The sequence below is a fragment of the Aythya ferina genome, assembly GCF_964211825.1.
Source record: "Aythya ferina genome assembly, chromosome: 5".
Taxonomy (NCBI): Eukaryota; Metazoa; Chordata; class Aves; order Anseriformes; family Anatidae; genus Aythya; species Aythya ferina.
Genome location: NC_140301.1, coordinates 42,047,803 through 42,064,813, shown reverse-complemented (window position 1 = coordinate 42,064,813; position 17,011 = coordinate 42,047,803). Strand labels below are relative to the sequence as shown.

The following is a 17,011-nucleotide window of genomic DNA, read 5'->3' as shown; positions in this document are numbered from 1 at the left end:
TTTAATATTTCTCATTTGATGTTAATATACATATTTGATTCCAACTTCTATTTTATTTTAATCCCTCTTTTACGTCATTTATTCTTCCCCCTGTCTCCCCTCCCTCCCACACAGCGAAGCCTGAGGAGTTCCCGCGCAAACCCCTGGGCCTGGAGCTCTCCCTCAACCCGGTGGCTGTGAAGGCCAACGCGGCGGCCAACGGCCAGAACGGGCTGCTGGGCGAGCGGCCTCCGGACAGGGAGGCCACACAGCCTCCACCCCACAGAGGGCCTCCAGGAGGGACACCCACCGGCACCGCCGTGGCCGCCAGGACTCCCGACCAGCTGGGCAGCGACGCCACCGAAGCGGCCGCCAGACACTTACATCCCCCCCGGTGCTATGGCGAGGTGAAGGCTCCCGAGGACGTGCAGCAGCAGCAGCCTCCTCCACCAAGAAGCGAGGCTCTGGCTTTCCCTGCCAGCCAGGAGGCCGCTGCGGTGAGCGGAGAGCCTGCCTCGCACGGCAACCCCCGGAGACCTCGGGGGGAGCATGAGGAGAGCCCGGTGCTGCTCGCCGCCAGCCACAGGAGCAGAGCTGCCTCACCAGCACGGCCCGGAGGCCCGCAGCCTCCGTCCCAGCGCGAGTCGCCCGGCCCTGCTCCCTCCCTGCACGGCTCCATGGACTTGCATGACCCCAGCATCTCGTCCGGGACTGCGCCAGCCGGGGAGGCTTTGGCAGCCGAGCAGCTTTCCAACGCAGACAGCTCGCCGAGGCGGCCGAATCCTGCTGCGTGTGGCCCGCCAGAGGTAGAGCAGGTGTCTTCCCCGCGCGGGGAGGAAGAGGAGGCACTGGCTGCCTTTCCTCCTCCGCCGCCGGCTCTGCACCTGGACTTCCCCGAGGCCGAGCAGCTGTGCGGAGCGGCGCTGCTGACCCAGACAGACTCGAGGAGCCCGGTACCCAAGTCTGCGTCCACGGGCGAGCTCGCCAGCCTGCAGCAGGGCGCGGGCGCAGCGGAAGGACTGGGCCCAGCCCCACACAGGCAGTCGGGCGGCAGCGCCCCCCTCTTGGCGGAGACCCCGGGGCGCCCCTTCCAGCAGGGAGCCGAGGGGAACAGCCCCTACGCCGTGGTAAAAACCACCACTCCCCTGCACGTGGCCCACGCCACGGAACAAGACTTGTGGAACAGAAAGCAGGTGGCAATGCCCTTGCCCGAGGCCGGCCGGCCCCTGGCTGCCACCTCCCTGCTGCCTCCTGCCGCCTCTGTCCTGGGGGCAGCAGCTGCCCAGGAGGGCGCCCTGAAAGCATTCAATGCACTGAAAGCGCCGCGGCCGCCCCTCAGCCCCAAACCAAAATTATCCCCACAGGTTGCCAAATCCCTCTCCGAGAACAGCTTCAGCTCAGCCTCTCCTCCCCCAGCAAAGCTGCCCAAATCGGTGACGTTTTAGCGGGGCGTGCAGGGAGGTGATGAGAGGGGCTGGAGCGGCACCGGTCCCGCGGTGCCCGTGGAGCCGTGCTTCGGTACGAGAGCCCGGGGCAGCCGGAGCTCCAGGAGCCGCCAACAAACTCCGTCTGGGTTTGCACCCGTGGTTTCTTCTCTATGGACAGAAGTGCTTTAATTTCGGGTCGCTCGTTGGAACTTGCCGAGCCCCGGGACGTGCAGGGAGGTGAACTCGTGTGCTTTGTTGCTCTCTGCCTGTCTCCTGAGCTCCAGCGGTGGGTCTGTGGCCACAAGGCAGCAGAGTCCGAAATACTCAGCAAGAGAGGCTGTCCTCCCAGCTGCCCCATCCGTCTGGCCGACGGCGTTTCTATTCCTGTAGCAATAGACCTTCAGTTCTTTTTTCCAGACCCGCGGGAGGCAGCAGCCCTCCGGCCGTCTATGCAATTCCCCGCTGCTCCTGGCGAGGGTCCCTGTCCGCCTCCCCCCGCTGATGTTCTCCTGGAGGGGAGGCGTTGGCAGCCGGGGCAGGTGAGCCCCTGGGCCTGGGGGGCTCCGAGCAGCGCCCCCAGCAGCGGGTGCCAGGCGGGGCCGTTCTGGTTGAAGTTTTTGAGGGGGCAAGGCCAGCGGGGAGGGGTGAGCCAGGCCTGCATGGCCTTTCCCTCACGAGTCCGGGGCGGCGAGCAGGCTCGCTGCCTGAAACCAGCTGAAGGGGAACAGGGGCTGCTGCTGCCCCGCTCAACCTGGCGAGCCGCTGGAGCTGTGCACTGGTGGCTCGGCACAGTGCCCGAGCTGGAGCCTGCTGCTGCTCCAAGCGGGTGAAGCTTCAGGGTGGAAATGGTGTAGAAGTTAGGACGGGCGAGCATGTCGCCCAGAAACCTCGGGTCAGCCCTGCTGGTTTAGGCTAGCCAGAAACTGCTGCCTGAGGAAGGAAAACCTGGGCACGGAGAGGGGGAGATGATGCTCCAGAGTCCCCACTTGCTCTTCATGCAGGGAGAAGTCCTGGTGGGCTGGCCATCTCCTCCCCTTCCCCGTGAGCACTCAGGATCCAAGCCGATCCTTGCCTCCAGCTCCTCTTCCCCAGCAGCTCTTCCCTGCCCAGGGGGCTGTGGGCGCTAACCCTACAAAGGAATGGGTCCAAACTCATGTTTGCAGCCCTCAGCAGCTGCCTCACCCCTCCAGGCAAGAAGGAGGCTGGAGGAAGGCAGCAGGCAGTGAACTCGAGTCCAAACGTGCTGTGTTCTTTGCTGCTTTCCTGAAGGCATCCTGCAGATGCCACCTTCTGGGCAGCAGCTGGGACCGCTGGCCTGCAAACCCGGGCACAAGCTCCCTCCAAGTCTCAGCAGCCCTCGCAGCCTGGTTTTCATCCTTTCGGCTGCTTCGAGAACATAGCCTGAGCCAAAGCCTGCCTGGAAGCCCAGCAGAAAACACCCCCTGAATTCCTCTGGGGGCGGTTATCAGGTTTCTGTGTGTGTTTGTGCCAGCAGGTAGGAGCAGCTGCTCCCCGGCTGAGTCTCCAAAGCCCCCTGCCCTCGCTCTGGGGGCCAGGATGAGCCTGGAGCTGCCTGGCAGGGGTGCTGGGAGGGGTAAGCTCTTCAGGGGACGTCCAGGAGGCGCTTTGAAGAGAAGTGCTGTGCAAATGCTCCGTGCTTGGGCTATGAGACACCACGGGTCACTTTTAGGGTAAAGGTGCTTGAACTGGTTTTAAGCTAGAGTATGCTCTTCAGTAACTGTGCCGCAGTGAAGCCTACTCTGTGTTACAATACCTGGGCAGTATTTCAGGACAGGAACCCATTGCCTTTTGCTAGGAGCCGTACCCTGCTGGCCTCTGCAGCTGCAAGGGAAGCAAGGAGAAGCAGCTGAGGGCTGCCCCAGGCCGCTCTCTGTCCTCAGAGCACGCTGAGGTGAGCTTATGTGCAGGTAAGGCCTGAGCCCCTCATTTCTGACAGCCCTCGCCCAGCGGTGTGCATGCCCTGGTGCACGTCTGTGCCCTTTTGCAGTATTCACATTGAAAAGTTGATTTTAGGGAGCTGGCACTGTGCGGTAGCACTGCACAAGCCACCAAGCACCGGGGTTTCCCTGCCCTCCGAGCCCCCCGGCTGTACCAGAGCCTTGCAGCAGGTCCTCCAGCCATCCCTGAGCCACGGGGCAGCCACCAGCGGGGTCCGGGGACCTTTGGGGTAGGGGGCAAGCAGCGGCCGTCCCCACAACATCCCCTGCTCGGCTCAGCCTGGCTCACTTGCCCTGAGGCAGCTCTTCCCCAGCCTGCTCAGCAGCAGTGGTGCCAACGCCTCGCCCCCGCCCCAACTCCCAAAGCAGCCCCGAGCCCGTAGCGAAGCCAGTGGGGCTGCCGGCAAACTCAGGAAAGGGCTCCCAGCTCCCTGCCCTGCTAGCCCCGGGATGGCTGCCACCAAAAAACCCGGGGGCTGCGTTTTGTCCCCTGACCGAGCACTTTGAGCAGCAGCACCCAGGGCCGGGCCGGGGCCGTCCTTCCCCGGCAGCCTCCGCGCTGGAGGCCGGGGGGGGGGTCTCCTGCGTGCACTTTGCCAGCCCCTGACCATCGGCTTCCATTTGGATTGCTAGTCTTGTTTACAGCGTCGAACGCTTCCTCCTCCCCAACTCCTCCTAATGTATTATAATTATTACTGAAAAACTATTTTTATGTCTGTGCTTTTTTTTTCTTTTTTTTTGTAAGGAAGTTTTTTTTTGGGGGGGAAAAAAAAGTCAATCATTCCTTTTTACTCCGATCCCAACAGACTGTACATAGTATTCAATGCTGTGTTTTACATGGTTGTAATGACGATGGTTAAAGAAGTTTAGCATAAAGCCTGTCTCTTGGTGACCTTTCTTGTGGCAGTGAAGCCCCAGCTGGCTTTCAGCTCGGGCCCGGTGCCGGCTGGGAGGGCCGGGCTCACGCACGGCAGCACCGGGGTGGAAAACCGCTGGGGTCGTGGGTCGGGCTCGGTGTTTCCCTGACGTGAGCACGAGTGGGAGCGTCCGTGGGCGCAGATGGCGGAGACGTTTGGCCGGAGCAGATGTCCTGGCTGCCAGCAGCGCGGTGAACGCATCCCGGCTTGTTCTGGCCTTGTGCCTCCCTCCTGAGTCAACAGCCACAGGGCCCGAGCGAGGCATTACAAGCCATGGAGGCCAGAAACCTCTGTTCTACGTAAAGCCTTCCTGTCCCGGCTCGCTGAGCCCACAAGGAGCACATCCTGCTTCCAGCCCCTGGCTGCTGGTGGCCAGGAGCCCTGCCCCAGCCCCATTTCAGCAGGGTCAGTGCCAGCCTAGGGCCGAGGGTTTGCCTGGAGGCCCCGCAGCTGCCTCCGGTGTCAGGGCTGTCACGCTGCTGGCGGTCCCGGGCCCTGAGGTGCTGCCCTCGCAGCTCAGCGCCCCTTGGGGGAAGCTGTGGGCGGCTGGCACTGCTCGCACCCCCCACCCCTTCAGGTCCTGCGCTTCCTGTGCTCAGTTGCCTGCGGTGCTTTGTGGTTTGGGGGTGTCAAGGTCGTGCAGCAAAGGGTTGTGGGGTTTTTTGGGCTTTGCTGCCCAAACAGGAGGCCGCTGGGGCTAAGAAACACCAGAAGAGACCAGGCCCGAGTGGCAGGTTTTTCTTTTTTTTCTTTTTTTTTTTTTTTTTTGCCTTTGTTTCACTGTCATAGAGCGGGGTGAGGTGGCCTGGCTGCTCAGCCTCATTGCCTGCCCCTTGTCCTCCCTACAAGCCCCGCTCTGTGCCTCCATTGCCAGGTCCTGCCTGAAAATGGCAAAGGGAGAGGGAAAAGCAACAGCAAAGCAACATTGCCTAGGAGCTGCAAGCCGTTTTTGTTGGGTGATTCAGCTGTGATCCTCCTGGAAACCCAGCCCTTCTGCATCTGGTATCAGGGCAGATGGAGCAAGCTGCTCCATGCCACAGCAGCTCTGGAAACCTCAGCATTTCAGCTGCCCCCTCCCCACTGGGGGTTCCAGCTGTGATCTTGCTGGGAGCCCAAGCCCCTCTGTACCAGGGTGTGGGTTATGGATGGTGTGGGAGAGGTTTATACATCAGTCCCAACACCCAATCCTGGCCAGCCCAAACCAGACCCCCTCGGCTCTTCTATCCACGAGCCCAGGCTCCAAGCAGGCTCTCCTCCACCCCGGAGGTGCAGCCTCAGCAGCCAGCCAGCACCAAGCTGCCTGCAGCCCTCCCAGGTGCTTACTCTGGGGCCTCGGCAGCTCCCGAGGTGCACACCTGAGGCACTGAGCCACACGGGGCAGTCCCTGAGCAGCACCTGGCAGCCGTCAGAGCACTGAACACACAGGGATTGAAGAAGGGGTATTCTCTGACTTTACAGAAATTGCCAAGAAATAAAGGAGTTTACCAGAACCAGAGAGCATTCCTCAGCCTGGAGGTAAACGGACAGGGCCTCCTGCTTTTCAACAGGATGAGGGACCCCCTGTGATGGCAGCGATCAGAGGAGGAACTTGTGGTAGAGCCCAGGAGGCTTTGGAACCTTGGAGGTCAGAGAAACGGCCAATATCCAGCCAAGAGCAATAATGACCAAATGGCAAATAACTCACAGTACAGCATTCATTTGGAGTCAGCTCCTGGATGCTCATTAGCATGGAGTGACAATAATGAACTAAGTTGCCCTGTGCATTCAAGTTCTCTTAAAGCATAGCCCATTGCTTTCACATCCTGTACATCCTCTCTGCTCTTCTGTCAGCACCTCTAAACCAAGCATTTCCATTTCAGCCTGATTTAATGCAGAGGCACAGCCAGCACCTGGCCTCTGTGGGCATCCCCTCCCTCCCCTGGGTGGGTCCTTGGCCCCGTAACTTTTTAACTCGTTAGCTTATTTGAGTTAAACCTGGCAGAAGGAGAGAGGTTACAAAAGTAATTAAGATCCTTAAGTAATCAAGTTTCATAAAATACTTCATTTGAGTTACAAGAAAGTGGGGCTCTACGACTACAGGTTCACCTCAGACACGTGTTGAGTCCTGCTGTGAGACGTCAGCTCTTTCGAGGTGTCACTGAATTACCTTCAGGAAGGGGACTGAAAGGGAAAGCAGAGGAACCTGTGTAGGCATACGCTGAAGTAACACTTCAGAAGTCTTAGTGCTCTTCAGTTAGAAGAATCAGTCAAGAGAGAAATCCATAGGAAGCTGCATTGGATGAGTTCTGTTGCTCACAGCCCTTCTTTTTTCCTTTGCTCTCCTGCATACCTCTGGAAAACGTCCGGCTTCCCTCCAACAATTCCCTATTTTCAGTGGGAGTACAAAGACTGCAGAACAAAATCTCCGTTCTTGTAATAAATGCCAGGATTACAGAAAACCCCAGCAAAAGGTCAACACTGAGGCTGTGTCTTCCCTTACATCGCAGACGTGTTTCTTCTGAAAAATCATTCAGCGCGTTGCATTTACTTGGCTGTAATTGGAAGGCGCCACCCTGTCCATCCAGGGGTCTAGGGTCACCACAGGGCTCCGCAAGCACTCAGCACCGTGTGTGGGGCCGGGGAACAGAGGGTCCCATTTTGGGGCCCCGGCAGCCACCCACAGTGGAAGCAGCAGATGCTCACGGGGGCGGCAGCTTGCTGCTTGGGGCAGCGGGGAATTCCCCATGTCTCTGGGTAAACGATCAAAAAACTCTCTGAAAGTCTAACATGGAGGGAAATTTTGTGCAGTGCTATTAATGAACACAGAAGGTTAAAAATGAGTTAAGTAATTAGCATGTGTTCTGTGTTCACAAAGGTTTACACATGTGTAGCATTAGGTGAAGTCACTGTTAGGCACCCTGGTAACCTTCATAAATCCCCCTACGCCCTGCAGAACACGTTATCCCCAGGAGCAATTTCTTCCCACATCTCTCCTGCTGCTCACAGCTGCGACCAATGTACAGCATAACCCCAGGTGAGGAAGGACGGGGAAGATCAGCCACTGGCTGTGTAGCATTTATTCAGCCCAGACACTGTTACCATCTTTTTCTTTTTTTTTTTTTTTTCTCAGAAAACTTTCATTTCCATGGTAAAGACTGTTTTTTTCACTTCTACTTGTAGCATTTTCATTCCAGTGCCTCAAAGGTTATTATAAAGGTTATTAATGAAGCCTCGCCTCCCTGGGTGCCCGAGGTCACACAGGGAGCCTGTGGCAAGCTCAGGTGCAGGGCAGGGAGGCTTGGGTCCCGTGCCACTGTACGCCCCAGAGCATCCTTCCACCCAAGGGAGGAAATGCAGGCCGTTCACAGAAAGCATCTTCTTAACACCTCTGTCTCACACAAGCAGCGAAGTCAGACTTTCCTTCTCAGTGAGCATCCTCCAACAACAGCAGCTCTGAGGAGCTTGGTGCAGGTTGTTACCTCCAGCCAGCCCCGTGCTAGAGCCACGTATCTGGGTGTGCAGTGAGGCAGAGCCCTGGCCATGCAGCAGGCACGGATGTGATGTGCTAAATCCTGCCTAAAGAGAGGAAATGTGAAAAGCAGCATCACTTTCTGGAAGGTATGGCAGCCACTGTGCTTCACAGAATAATGCTTGTTGCAGAGAAATGGCAAGAGGGGAGCCAACATGACCTCTAGAAAACCAGGTGTAGAGATCTGACCCATACACTGGGAAGTGGATTACAGAAAAGCTGCCAGCCTGCTTTGTGAGAACAGACTGTAATGCAACACGAAATATAGATTGCTTTATTTAATTATTCTGATCAAATAAAAGTCCAGATTTTTTTCTCCAAGCAGCCAAGAAGCAAAGGCACGATGTGCTAGTCGGTCAGCTGGAAAACCTCGTCTGGATAATCCAGTCCTTTTGCGTTCTTCTTTCACACAGACAACTTTTTCCTACAAAGTGTGCTCATGGCACAGGCACCTAAACAGTGCAAATCTCTCAAACTAAAAGCGTGCCAGATGTGAAAAGTGTGGGAGGAGAACAACAAACCGTTTTCTAGTACTGCCAGCTTGTTTTTGGCTGAAGAACACTACTGTCTGAAGCACATTACTTCCCCGTTTGTGCCAGCAGCAGAGGTATCGCTGCCCAGAGACATGCACAGGGTAGGAAGCGATGCCTGGGATCTGCTGTTTAAGCACAGCCCCCAGCCCACAGCATCCACTCACAGCTGCAGAGGAACCCAGCAGCTCTTCCTGGCACAGGGACACGCACAGGAGGAGCACAGAGGAGATGCCATTAATAGTTCTGCAGCTTTCTGTCAGGAATTTCCAGTGGATCTATAAAACTGTGATACCTAAGGCCAGCAGGGATGTGAATCAATGCAACGGTCCCAGGTGGTGCTTCCTCAATAGCAATTTCAGCCTTCGCTAACCTCTTCAGGTTGGTGGCTAAAATTCCCTTGCCTTTGCCACCTGAAGAAATTTATTACAACAGTAGCTGTTCAGCAGACCCCTGTTATGCACCTTGCTCGAGCCAGGTGTCTCCTGCTGTGGATTGGCCACAGCATAGAAGCAGATTTTTTTTCCTTAAAAATCAGAGATTAAAAATAAAAATAATAATAAAAAAAGTTCTGTTTTCTTACTGTTACTACCGTGGCTCAACAAATGCTTCTTTGCTCTCATGTAGTGTACAGAATTTAGCGTGTAACTGTGACAGAACTTACACAAAGAGGCAGCCAGTTGCATCACCAAAATAAAGTGCACATCTACAGCTTTCCTAACAGGGTTTCGTCGCATTCAGGTTTCTGCAAACTCGTTCAGTGACAGAGCAGTGACTCCTACTGAAGGAGACGACATGGTAATTTCCAGCTCCAGCCTGGTTCTCAGGAGGAGGACCGCCAACAGCTGGGATGCAGTCAGGCAGCACATTACACACTTTAAGCCCTTGCACCTCCAGGATGAGGTTGCAAGAATTTGAGGAATCTTTTTCCCTTCTGGATAAAGGCACGCAACCCTTCAGGATGTTCGAGCTGCCTGGCCTAAGGAATGCAGTGATTCAGCTTTGTTCTTCTCTTTAAAGATGAGTCCAAAAGAGTGAACCCCAGAGACCACAGGGGCTGCAGGTGAGACACGAGATCCTGCTCCCAGTGCCTGGACAAGTGCAGAGCAGCCTGCACACAGAGGACAGGCACTAATCCCAAGTCTTGCAGCCTTGGCCCGATTCTGCTACGGACCTGTTATATTACTGCCAGGAAGATGCCTCATCTCTGTGTGCTGCCCTTCGTACGGCGGTTAGGTCATCGCCTTGGAATAAGGCCCTTGGAAAACGGTCTGCTCCTGATCCTCATCATCAGCACTTCCAGGACACCGTAGATATGGTTTAAGCAGGCATCTTTTGCAACACCAAATTATTCACCAGGAAAGGATCGAATCCTGTCCAGGAGATGAGGAACCATCACAGAAGTGCCAAGACAGGGGAGATTAATTCTCATGGCCTGTTTAGATTGCTCACCAAAGGGAACTGTGAATTCCTGATCCCATAGGCAAAGCTGCATGCTGCCCAGAAGCACATTCAAAGCCGTGGTCCAAAACCAAGATGTTTCAGCTTCCTGGATCACATTTCTGGCCTGTCACAGGAGCCAAGCCACAGTACAACCGGTCTCTTACAAGTCCTTTCCTCTCCAGACTAATTTGAGCTGTAAGGTGCCTAGACAAGAAGAATAGAAAGGCGCATTGACTATTTTATGTGCTTTTATGGGACTCCATCTTGGGAATGGTTACAGAAAGCCTAAATAAACTGGTAAACAAAGAATAGGAAATCAACAAAACTAAAGTTTGTGTGAATAACCGCTACAAGAGGTAATGCAACATCCCTGTAGGAAACATGGCTCAATCGAACGTTTCTGTCATCGAAAGGGAGTGACCTGAACAGCTGGATCTGTTCCACGAGTGCAGGGCGCTTGTGTTTACTGCCTTACACCCCCTGGCCTCCTCCAAGCACACATCTCACAGCCTCCTGCTGCATGTTCCCATGCCTCCAAAGTCACAGAAAACCATCAGTTCTCCTTCTTTCACAGCTAATTATTTTTAAAGGTAGAGTTGCACCTAAATAATAATAATATAGTTTCAGCAGTTTTCCTGGACTAGCACTAGAAAGCTAGAATGGTATTGTGACAGAGAAACAAGCCCAAAGTCAGCATCCAGGTACTTCTTGGTAAATATATGCAGTTTGTGGCCTTCTGCCCCTGAAAGCATTTTGGGTGTAGTTTACATTGCTACCTAGCACTTTGTTGCCCAGAGAGTTGTGGAGTCTCCTTCTCTGGAGATATTCAAAACCCACCTGGATGCCATCCTGCACAATGCGTTCTAGGTGATCCTGCTCAGCAGGGGGATTGGACTGGGTGATCTTCAGAGGTCCTTTCCAACCTCAGCCATTCAGTGATTCGGTGATGTACTCTAAGTACCAAAAAGCATTGGTTTGGAAAAAGTGTCCATTTGCCAGAATGCAGCAGTGATTACCTGTCAGCATGTACATGTCCAAGACCAAAGAGCTTCAACCCCAGCAGATCAGATTGGTCTGATTACTTAAAAAATAAATAAAAAGGTTAAATGCAGCCACAGCCCCATGTTGTCCCTGCAGTCCTGGACAGGGACTGCTGCTTTCAGTAAGTCCCAGCTTCACCACACATATCCCAGATATGGATGTAACCTTGAAAGGTACAAAAGCACAATGTTCATGAACCTTATGCAGCTGGCTTACAGAAAAAAAAAAAAAAAAAAAAAAAAAAAAAAAAAGAAAAACAAACAAAAAGCTTTGAAAAATAAATATACACATATATCCACATAATTTAAAAACATGTATGTTGTTCCCAGATTCTGCAATATGTGGACATGTTTTAGGGGTGGTGCTACTTCAGTATCCCTATTTGAGAACAGATGGGAATCAAAGTGATGGCTTTACTTACCCATCCTTACAATTTCTGCGATTTGCCACACAAATCAGTTCACCTTTTGTATTTGACTTAATCCAAATATCTTCAAACCTGAGTGCCCCAAAATGGGGCACGTTATTAGTAACTGGAGATCGTCCAAGAGGGGTTGTTACTCAGGTCTTGTACTGAACATATGCACAACTGCACACATAAGGACAAAGATTTAAAATAGCACTGTTTTAAAATAATTAAAATAACATTTGCCTTATCATATTAATGGAAACAGCTTGCTGATGAAGGGCAGGAGGAAGAAGGCATCAACCAGCCCGCTGGTAGCAGGCTGAGAAGTCTCAGCACAGCGCTTCGTGGCTAGCAGAGGGAAGCACAAGGAGCCCCTCTGGAGGACAAGACCAAGAACCTGCAGCTCTGAAGATCAAGAAGGCAATTTAGGTGTGCACAGGAAAGAGCTCCTGGAGTTACAGCAACCTAGCCACATGCCATACAAAAAAGTGCCTGCACTTATCTGGATACAGGTCGTTTTCAGAGTGGGAAGGCTTTTGCAGAGCAGAAATAGTCCTTGGGAGCCTCCAGAAGCATTAGCTGAAAGCGTTGCGATCAGTTATGATAGCAGTATACACTAGGCAACATGACCAGAGTTAGTCAGATATTATTTACTTGCATACGAACAGATGGATTGTGGAACATACCAGACTTGCAGGCTAAGGGTTAATTCAGTAATTACATCAATATTTCAAGTCCTAAAGCCAGTGTGACCTCCCAAGTCACCAGATGACCAGCAGCAACATTACCTTGGGCGGGCCTCCATCTTGGTTCGGTGTCCTGGAGCTGCTCACTGCACAGCTCTGCAGCACCATCCCCACTTTTAGACCACCACAGCTTTACAGAGGGCAGGTAGCTGGGCGTGGCTGTAGCCTCCTGCATCAAGTCAGCTCTTCAGGGCAGTCCCAGCCTCCCTGTCCCTACACGTGCAGGCCCTCCCTGCTTTCCAGCTGCCACCTAGTGGCTTCCAAGTGCCTGTATTCACTGCAGTTATTCTAAGGCCCTTTTCCCAACCTTTAGTACTAACATTTACGTGCTCTCCTTTGCAATACTCAAAATGCATTTTTCTCCCTCTGTGCAGCTGCCACCCACCGGTGGCTGTGGGACTGGATGGCCCCAGCCCAAACCCACTGGGGTGGAAGGCGCCAGGCCTGTCACAGGGCCTGGCCTGCCGCAGCAGGGCAGCTCCATCTTTCCAGCGCCACTGGAGGTTTCCAGGAGCTCAGCTGTCCACGGGCAAACCTGACACCAGATGCACCCGCCGAGGAAATCACCCACGGGCTGACACAGGTGAAGGGACCTGGCACCACAGCCTTGCTATGCTGCTGCTAACTCACACCACAGCGCGAGCAGCCAGCATAAGCTTGACGGCAGCCACCGCACTGCATTGCGCTCAGCATTTGAAGACAGGACTCCAGCAACAAGTCTTCTCCTTCTAAGCTAGAGCTGCCTGGGGAGGAAGAGCAACTTCCAGCAGTGGCAGCCATGTGAGAGATTTGTCTCCTGAACCCCTGACCACCTGTGGTGGCCAGGAGCAGAGAATGTTGTTGAAGCACAGATTTCCTGGAAAGAGACAGTACTTTGGGCTGGAGCCCAATTCCTCCACAGGAACAGGCCCTGCTCTTATGAGAGAATTGTCACATACAAAAAGGATCAGAAGAAATTGTCTAAGGTGGTTAAAACTCAGTAAGTCCCAGCTCTGTCATGAATAAAAGGGGAAGGAGGAAAGTAACAGAACTTGCACAGGAGGAAAACCACCTGCTGTTACAGTCCTTGGATGCATGCCAGACTACAATGTAATGGACCTACAAAGAAGGAAAAGACTTTCACTAGGTAATTTTGTCAAAATTTTACTTTTGAGAGCAGACACCAGACTTGGAGCTCATGGAAGACTACTGCCCATGTTCTTGAAGAGCCTGGTAAAGCCCCATTAGTCAAGACCTCTGAACCAGAGATGAAACGGCTGAACAAGCACCGGTTAGCTCCTCCTACAGATAGTGCATATACCTTACCTTACTAGTAAGAGCATTGGATGGCAGCCTGAGAAAAGCATGCTTACAGTAAGACATGGGTTTGTTTTGCAGGAAAGTTGAATAAAATGTGCTCTTCTCCATATCCTACCCTCAGCAAATTTAACTAAAGCGTTAGGCTTGCAAACTTAATGACAAATTGGTAACTTTGGAAACTGGCTGCTCTTGGCTTGGACTGGCGTACGCTTTGTTGGGTTAGAAACTGGCTGGGTGACCGGGCCCAAAGAGTCGTGGAGAATGGAGTTAAATCCAGTTGGAGGCCAGTCATTAGTGGCGTCCCCCAGGGCTCAGTACTGGGGCCGGTTCTCTTTAATATCTTTATTGATGATCTGGGTGAGGGCATCGAGTGCACCCTCAGTAATTTCGCAGATGACACCAAGTTAGGTGCGTGTGTCAATCTGCTCGAGGGTAGGAAGGCTCTGCAGAAGGATCTGGATAGGCTGCACCGATGGGCTGAGGCCAACTGCATGAAGTTCAACAAGGCCAAGTGCCGGGTCCTGCACCTGGGGTGCAATAACCCCAAGTAGAGCTACAGGCTGGGAGATGAGTGGTTGGAGAGCTGCCAGGCAGAGAAGGACCTGGGAGTATTGGTTGATAGTTGGCTGAATATGAGCCAGCAGTGTGCTCAGGTGGCCAAGAAGGCCAACAGCATCCTGGCTTGTATCAGGAACAGTGTGACCAGCAGGGCTAGGGAGGTGATCGTCCCCCTGTACTCAGCTCTGGTGAGGCCGCACCTTGAGTACTGTGTTCAGCTTTGGGCCCCTCGCTACAAGAAGGACATGGAGGTACTCGAGAGAGTCCATAGAAGGGCGATGAGGCTGGTGAGGGGCCTGGAGAACAAGTCTTATGAGGAGCAGATGAGGGAGCTGGGCTTGTTCAGCCTGGAGGAGGCTCGGGGCGACCATATCGCTCTCTATAGGTACCTTGAAGGAGGCTGTAGCAAGGTGGGGGTTGTTCTATTCTCCCACATGCCCAGTAATAGGACAAGGGGGAATGGGCTGAAGTCATGCCAGGGGAGATTTAGGCTGGGTATTAGGAAGAACTTCTTTACTGAAAGGGGTTAGGCATTGGAATGGGCTGCCCAGGGAAGTGGTTGAGTCACCATCCCTGGAGGTCTTTAAAAGATGTTTAGATGTAGAGCTCAGTGATATGGTTTAGTGGGAGACTTGTTAGTGTTAGGTCAGAGGTTGGACTAGGTGATCTTGGAGGTCTCTTCCAACCTACGTGATTCTGTGATACAAACAACCCAGGCACAAGCTGAAATTTGGGTTGAACAGTTCCATCCGCTCCATCCAAACTTGAAATTATACTTGGGTTGCTAAGGGAAAGCTATTGAAGGAAACCTAGGAGAAAAAATTATAGGAATGAACAGCTGTGAGTAGGTTGAAGACTGTAACAACTCCAATTGCGTCTGCCACAGATGGACATGGCCAGTTCACTGTGCCTCCCCCACAAGTACTCACACTCAAGTCAATGGGCAGCATTCATGTGGGCAAGAACTTGCACAACTGTTTGTGCAACCTGCCTGTCAGTGTGTTCACAGCCTCTTGGGACTCGACAGATGCAGGGATATCAAGTTCAACCAACACACCATGGAAAGGAGCTTTCTGCTACTCACTTCCTTACGGTATTCATCATTCTTTGTGGTGTGAAGGTCAAAAAACTCTTTATGGAACAAGAAACATATCTCTTGTGTCTAGACATGTTCACTACATAAAAAGAGCAGCTCGTGTACAAACTCTGAAGTATTAACATGCATCTTTAAACAATAACCCTCTTATTTTCATTCTTAAGATTTTTTTTCCCCTCTTTTAAACTTCAAACTGGTCAGTCTCCTATCACCATCTGTTCCCCAGGCTCAAAGGAATGCCTGCTCTTGCCAACTCTAAGGCAAGGTAAGCAATACGGGCATAGAAAATCCACAATTACACAGCATGTAATTGTCCAGGTCAGTAGCATTTACAAGCTTTCATGAGGATGCAATGTAAGCTAGCACAGAAATACAGAGAAAAGTTGCTGCAGCAGCAAGCCTCATCTTTCATTTTTTCCTGCCCTCTTCACCCCCAGACTTACGCTCTATGCTGTTCCTCAGAGTACAGCATACTCCCTGCTATGGAGTTGCAGACCTGAAAGCCAACAGCCGGATAAGGAGACCACTGCCAAGGACAGTAAGGATGCTTTACAGAAGCTGCTGGTCAGCTAAGAGCGATGAGATTTTACCCTGATAGAATAAAATCCTAATTAAAGAACCACACTTATAGAACAACTTACACACACACTTCTTGCATCACTCCTTACACACCAACACTTGCATTGGTCAGAGACCAGATAGCACAGTGGCCAGAGCTCCTGAAAATGCTGGTAAGGGTACTTCGTGGTGCTTGTGCGGAAACCAAGTTCGGCTGTGTTCTCTCCAGCAACATGTCCTAGTAAATGAACAGGGAAGGCGGCAGAGCAGTGTGATCCAGAAGTAAAGGTCAGAAGCTCGACATACGTTGAAAAATGTGTCATTTTATTTGTACACTTCGAAAGTTGTACATAGAAACTTATAATACAGTCCTGTAAATTTACTCATTGCTAGAACTGCCAAGTAGAGGGGAAGATATTTATTGATTGATCATCAAGAAGTTACAGGGGAATAAACAAAAAACACAGGAAAATTAAAAAAGTTATGGAACTCTTTTTTTTTTTGTTTTTAATCCCCAGTACAAATTTTATAAATACAAAACAAATTCACAAATTACTTTGAATGCTAAATAAATATCTACTTAATAAACTCAGACTGAATACCTCCAGCCAGCACTGGTACAGTACTTAAAAAATATGCAATTGTACTCATTCATGTGTAGTGTTGAGAAGATATGCTCAAACAAGTTTTAAACATGCACAGTTTCTTCAACTGTGCTACAGCAGAAGATTTTATCTGAGTTGATAAAGCCCTCAATACCACAGCTCCTACAAAATCTAGAGGATGAAACAAGTCATTTGGTGCAGGAAAAAACAATGCATTTCTGGAAGATATTTGGACACATGAATGTATTAAAAATGTACAAAACCTCTGTAAACCAGTACTGTACCCAGTACATCTATCAAAATTATTAGACACTGAATAAAACTGTAGCAAAGGTAATCTTTCCTACGTTCTCCTGAGTGCTTAATATTACATTGAGAATATAGTGCAGGCCACACTTCAAGGTGGTTAAACAGTTGTTATTGCTTTATACAGGTATGATGACTGCATGATTTAACATTTCATTTTAATGAATTTAACAGATTCCCTCAAAAAAAATCCTTTGGAAGGCAGAGGTTAGATTCGTGACTTCTTTGCCACAGGAGCGGCATGGTCCACATTACCAGATGTGATAGGAAGTCCAAGCTTTTGAGCCTGAATGTGGAAGAAAGCCTGAAGTCTAGTTCCAGCTTTCGCTTCACTTGTGTTACGAGGGTTGTATTCAAAGCAGTTTGAAAACATCAGCTCAATGTCTTCAATGAACTCCGCTAGTAAATAAAAAGTAAATAAGTGAACTTAGAGTGTCTCATGTCATCAAATGGCAGTATAATAAAGGAGTATGACACCGCTGAATGAGGGCAGAGTTGCCACCCTAGAGATATTTTTACACATGCATCAAGTATGTTACCAGTAAACAGCCACGTAAACGTTCTTAAATTCCTCTGATAATCAATAGAGGGAATACAGAACAAGGAACAACTGAAGCTTTTCTGGAACAAC

At 51.6% G+C, this 17,011-nt stretch overlaps 2 protein-coding genes and 1 long non-coding RNA gene across 17 annotated transcripts in view; 1 reads left to right on the top strand and 2 right to left on the bottom strand.

Moving 5' to 3' along the window:
* LOC311438135 (uncharacterized protein) overlaps positions 1-4,240 on the top strand; it is a 75,664-nt gene extending 71,424 nt beyond the window's left edge. For all 12 annotated transcript variants that reach the window (XM_084522233.1, XM_084522243.1, XM_084522242.1 and 9 more), the window contains one exon: positions 115-4,240. In XM_084522233.1, coding sequence (XP_084378359.1) covers positions 115-1,424 — 1,310 coding nt within the window. In that variant the 3' untranslated portion in view covers positions 1,425-4,240. The remainder of the gene's footprint in view (positions 1-114) is intronic.
* Positions 4,241-5,464: 1,224 nt separating this feature from the next.
* On the bottom strand, positions 5,465-12,167 carry LOC311438176. The gene is made up of 3 exons (XR_014693965.1): positions 12,001-12,167; positions 5,899-7,836; positions 5,465-5,868 (listed from the first exon to the last, which is right to left on the bottom strand). It is a non-coding gene; the product is annotated as an uncharacterized lncRNA (long non-coding RNA).
* Positions 12,168-15,772: 3,605 nt separating this feature from the next.
* BAZ1A (bromodomain adjacent to zinc finger domain 1A) overlaps positions 15,773-17,011 on the bottom strand; it is a 61,424-nt gene continuing 60,185 nt past the window's right edge. For all 4 annotated transcript variants that reach the window (XM_084519712.1, XM_084519711.1, XM_084519709.1 and 1 more), the window contains one exon: positions 15,773-16,779. In XM_084519712.1, coding sequence (XP_084375838.1) covers positions 16,589-16,779 — 191 coding nt within the window. In that variant the 3' untranslated portion in view covers positions 15,773-16,588. The remainder of the gene's footprint in view (positions 16,780-17,011) is intronic.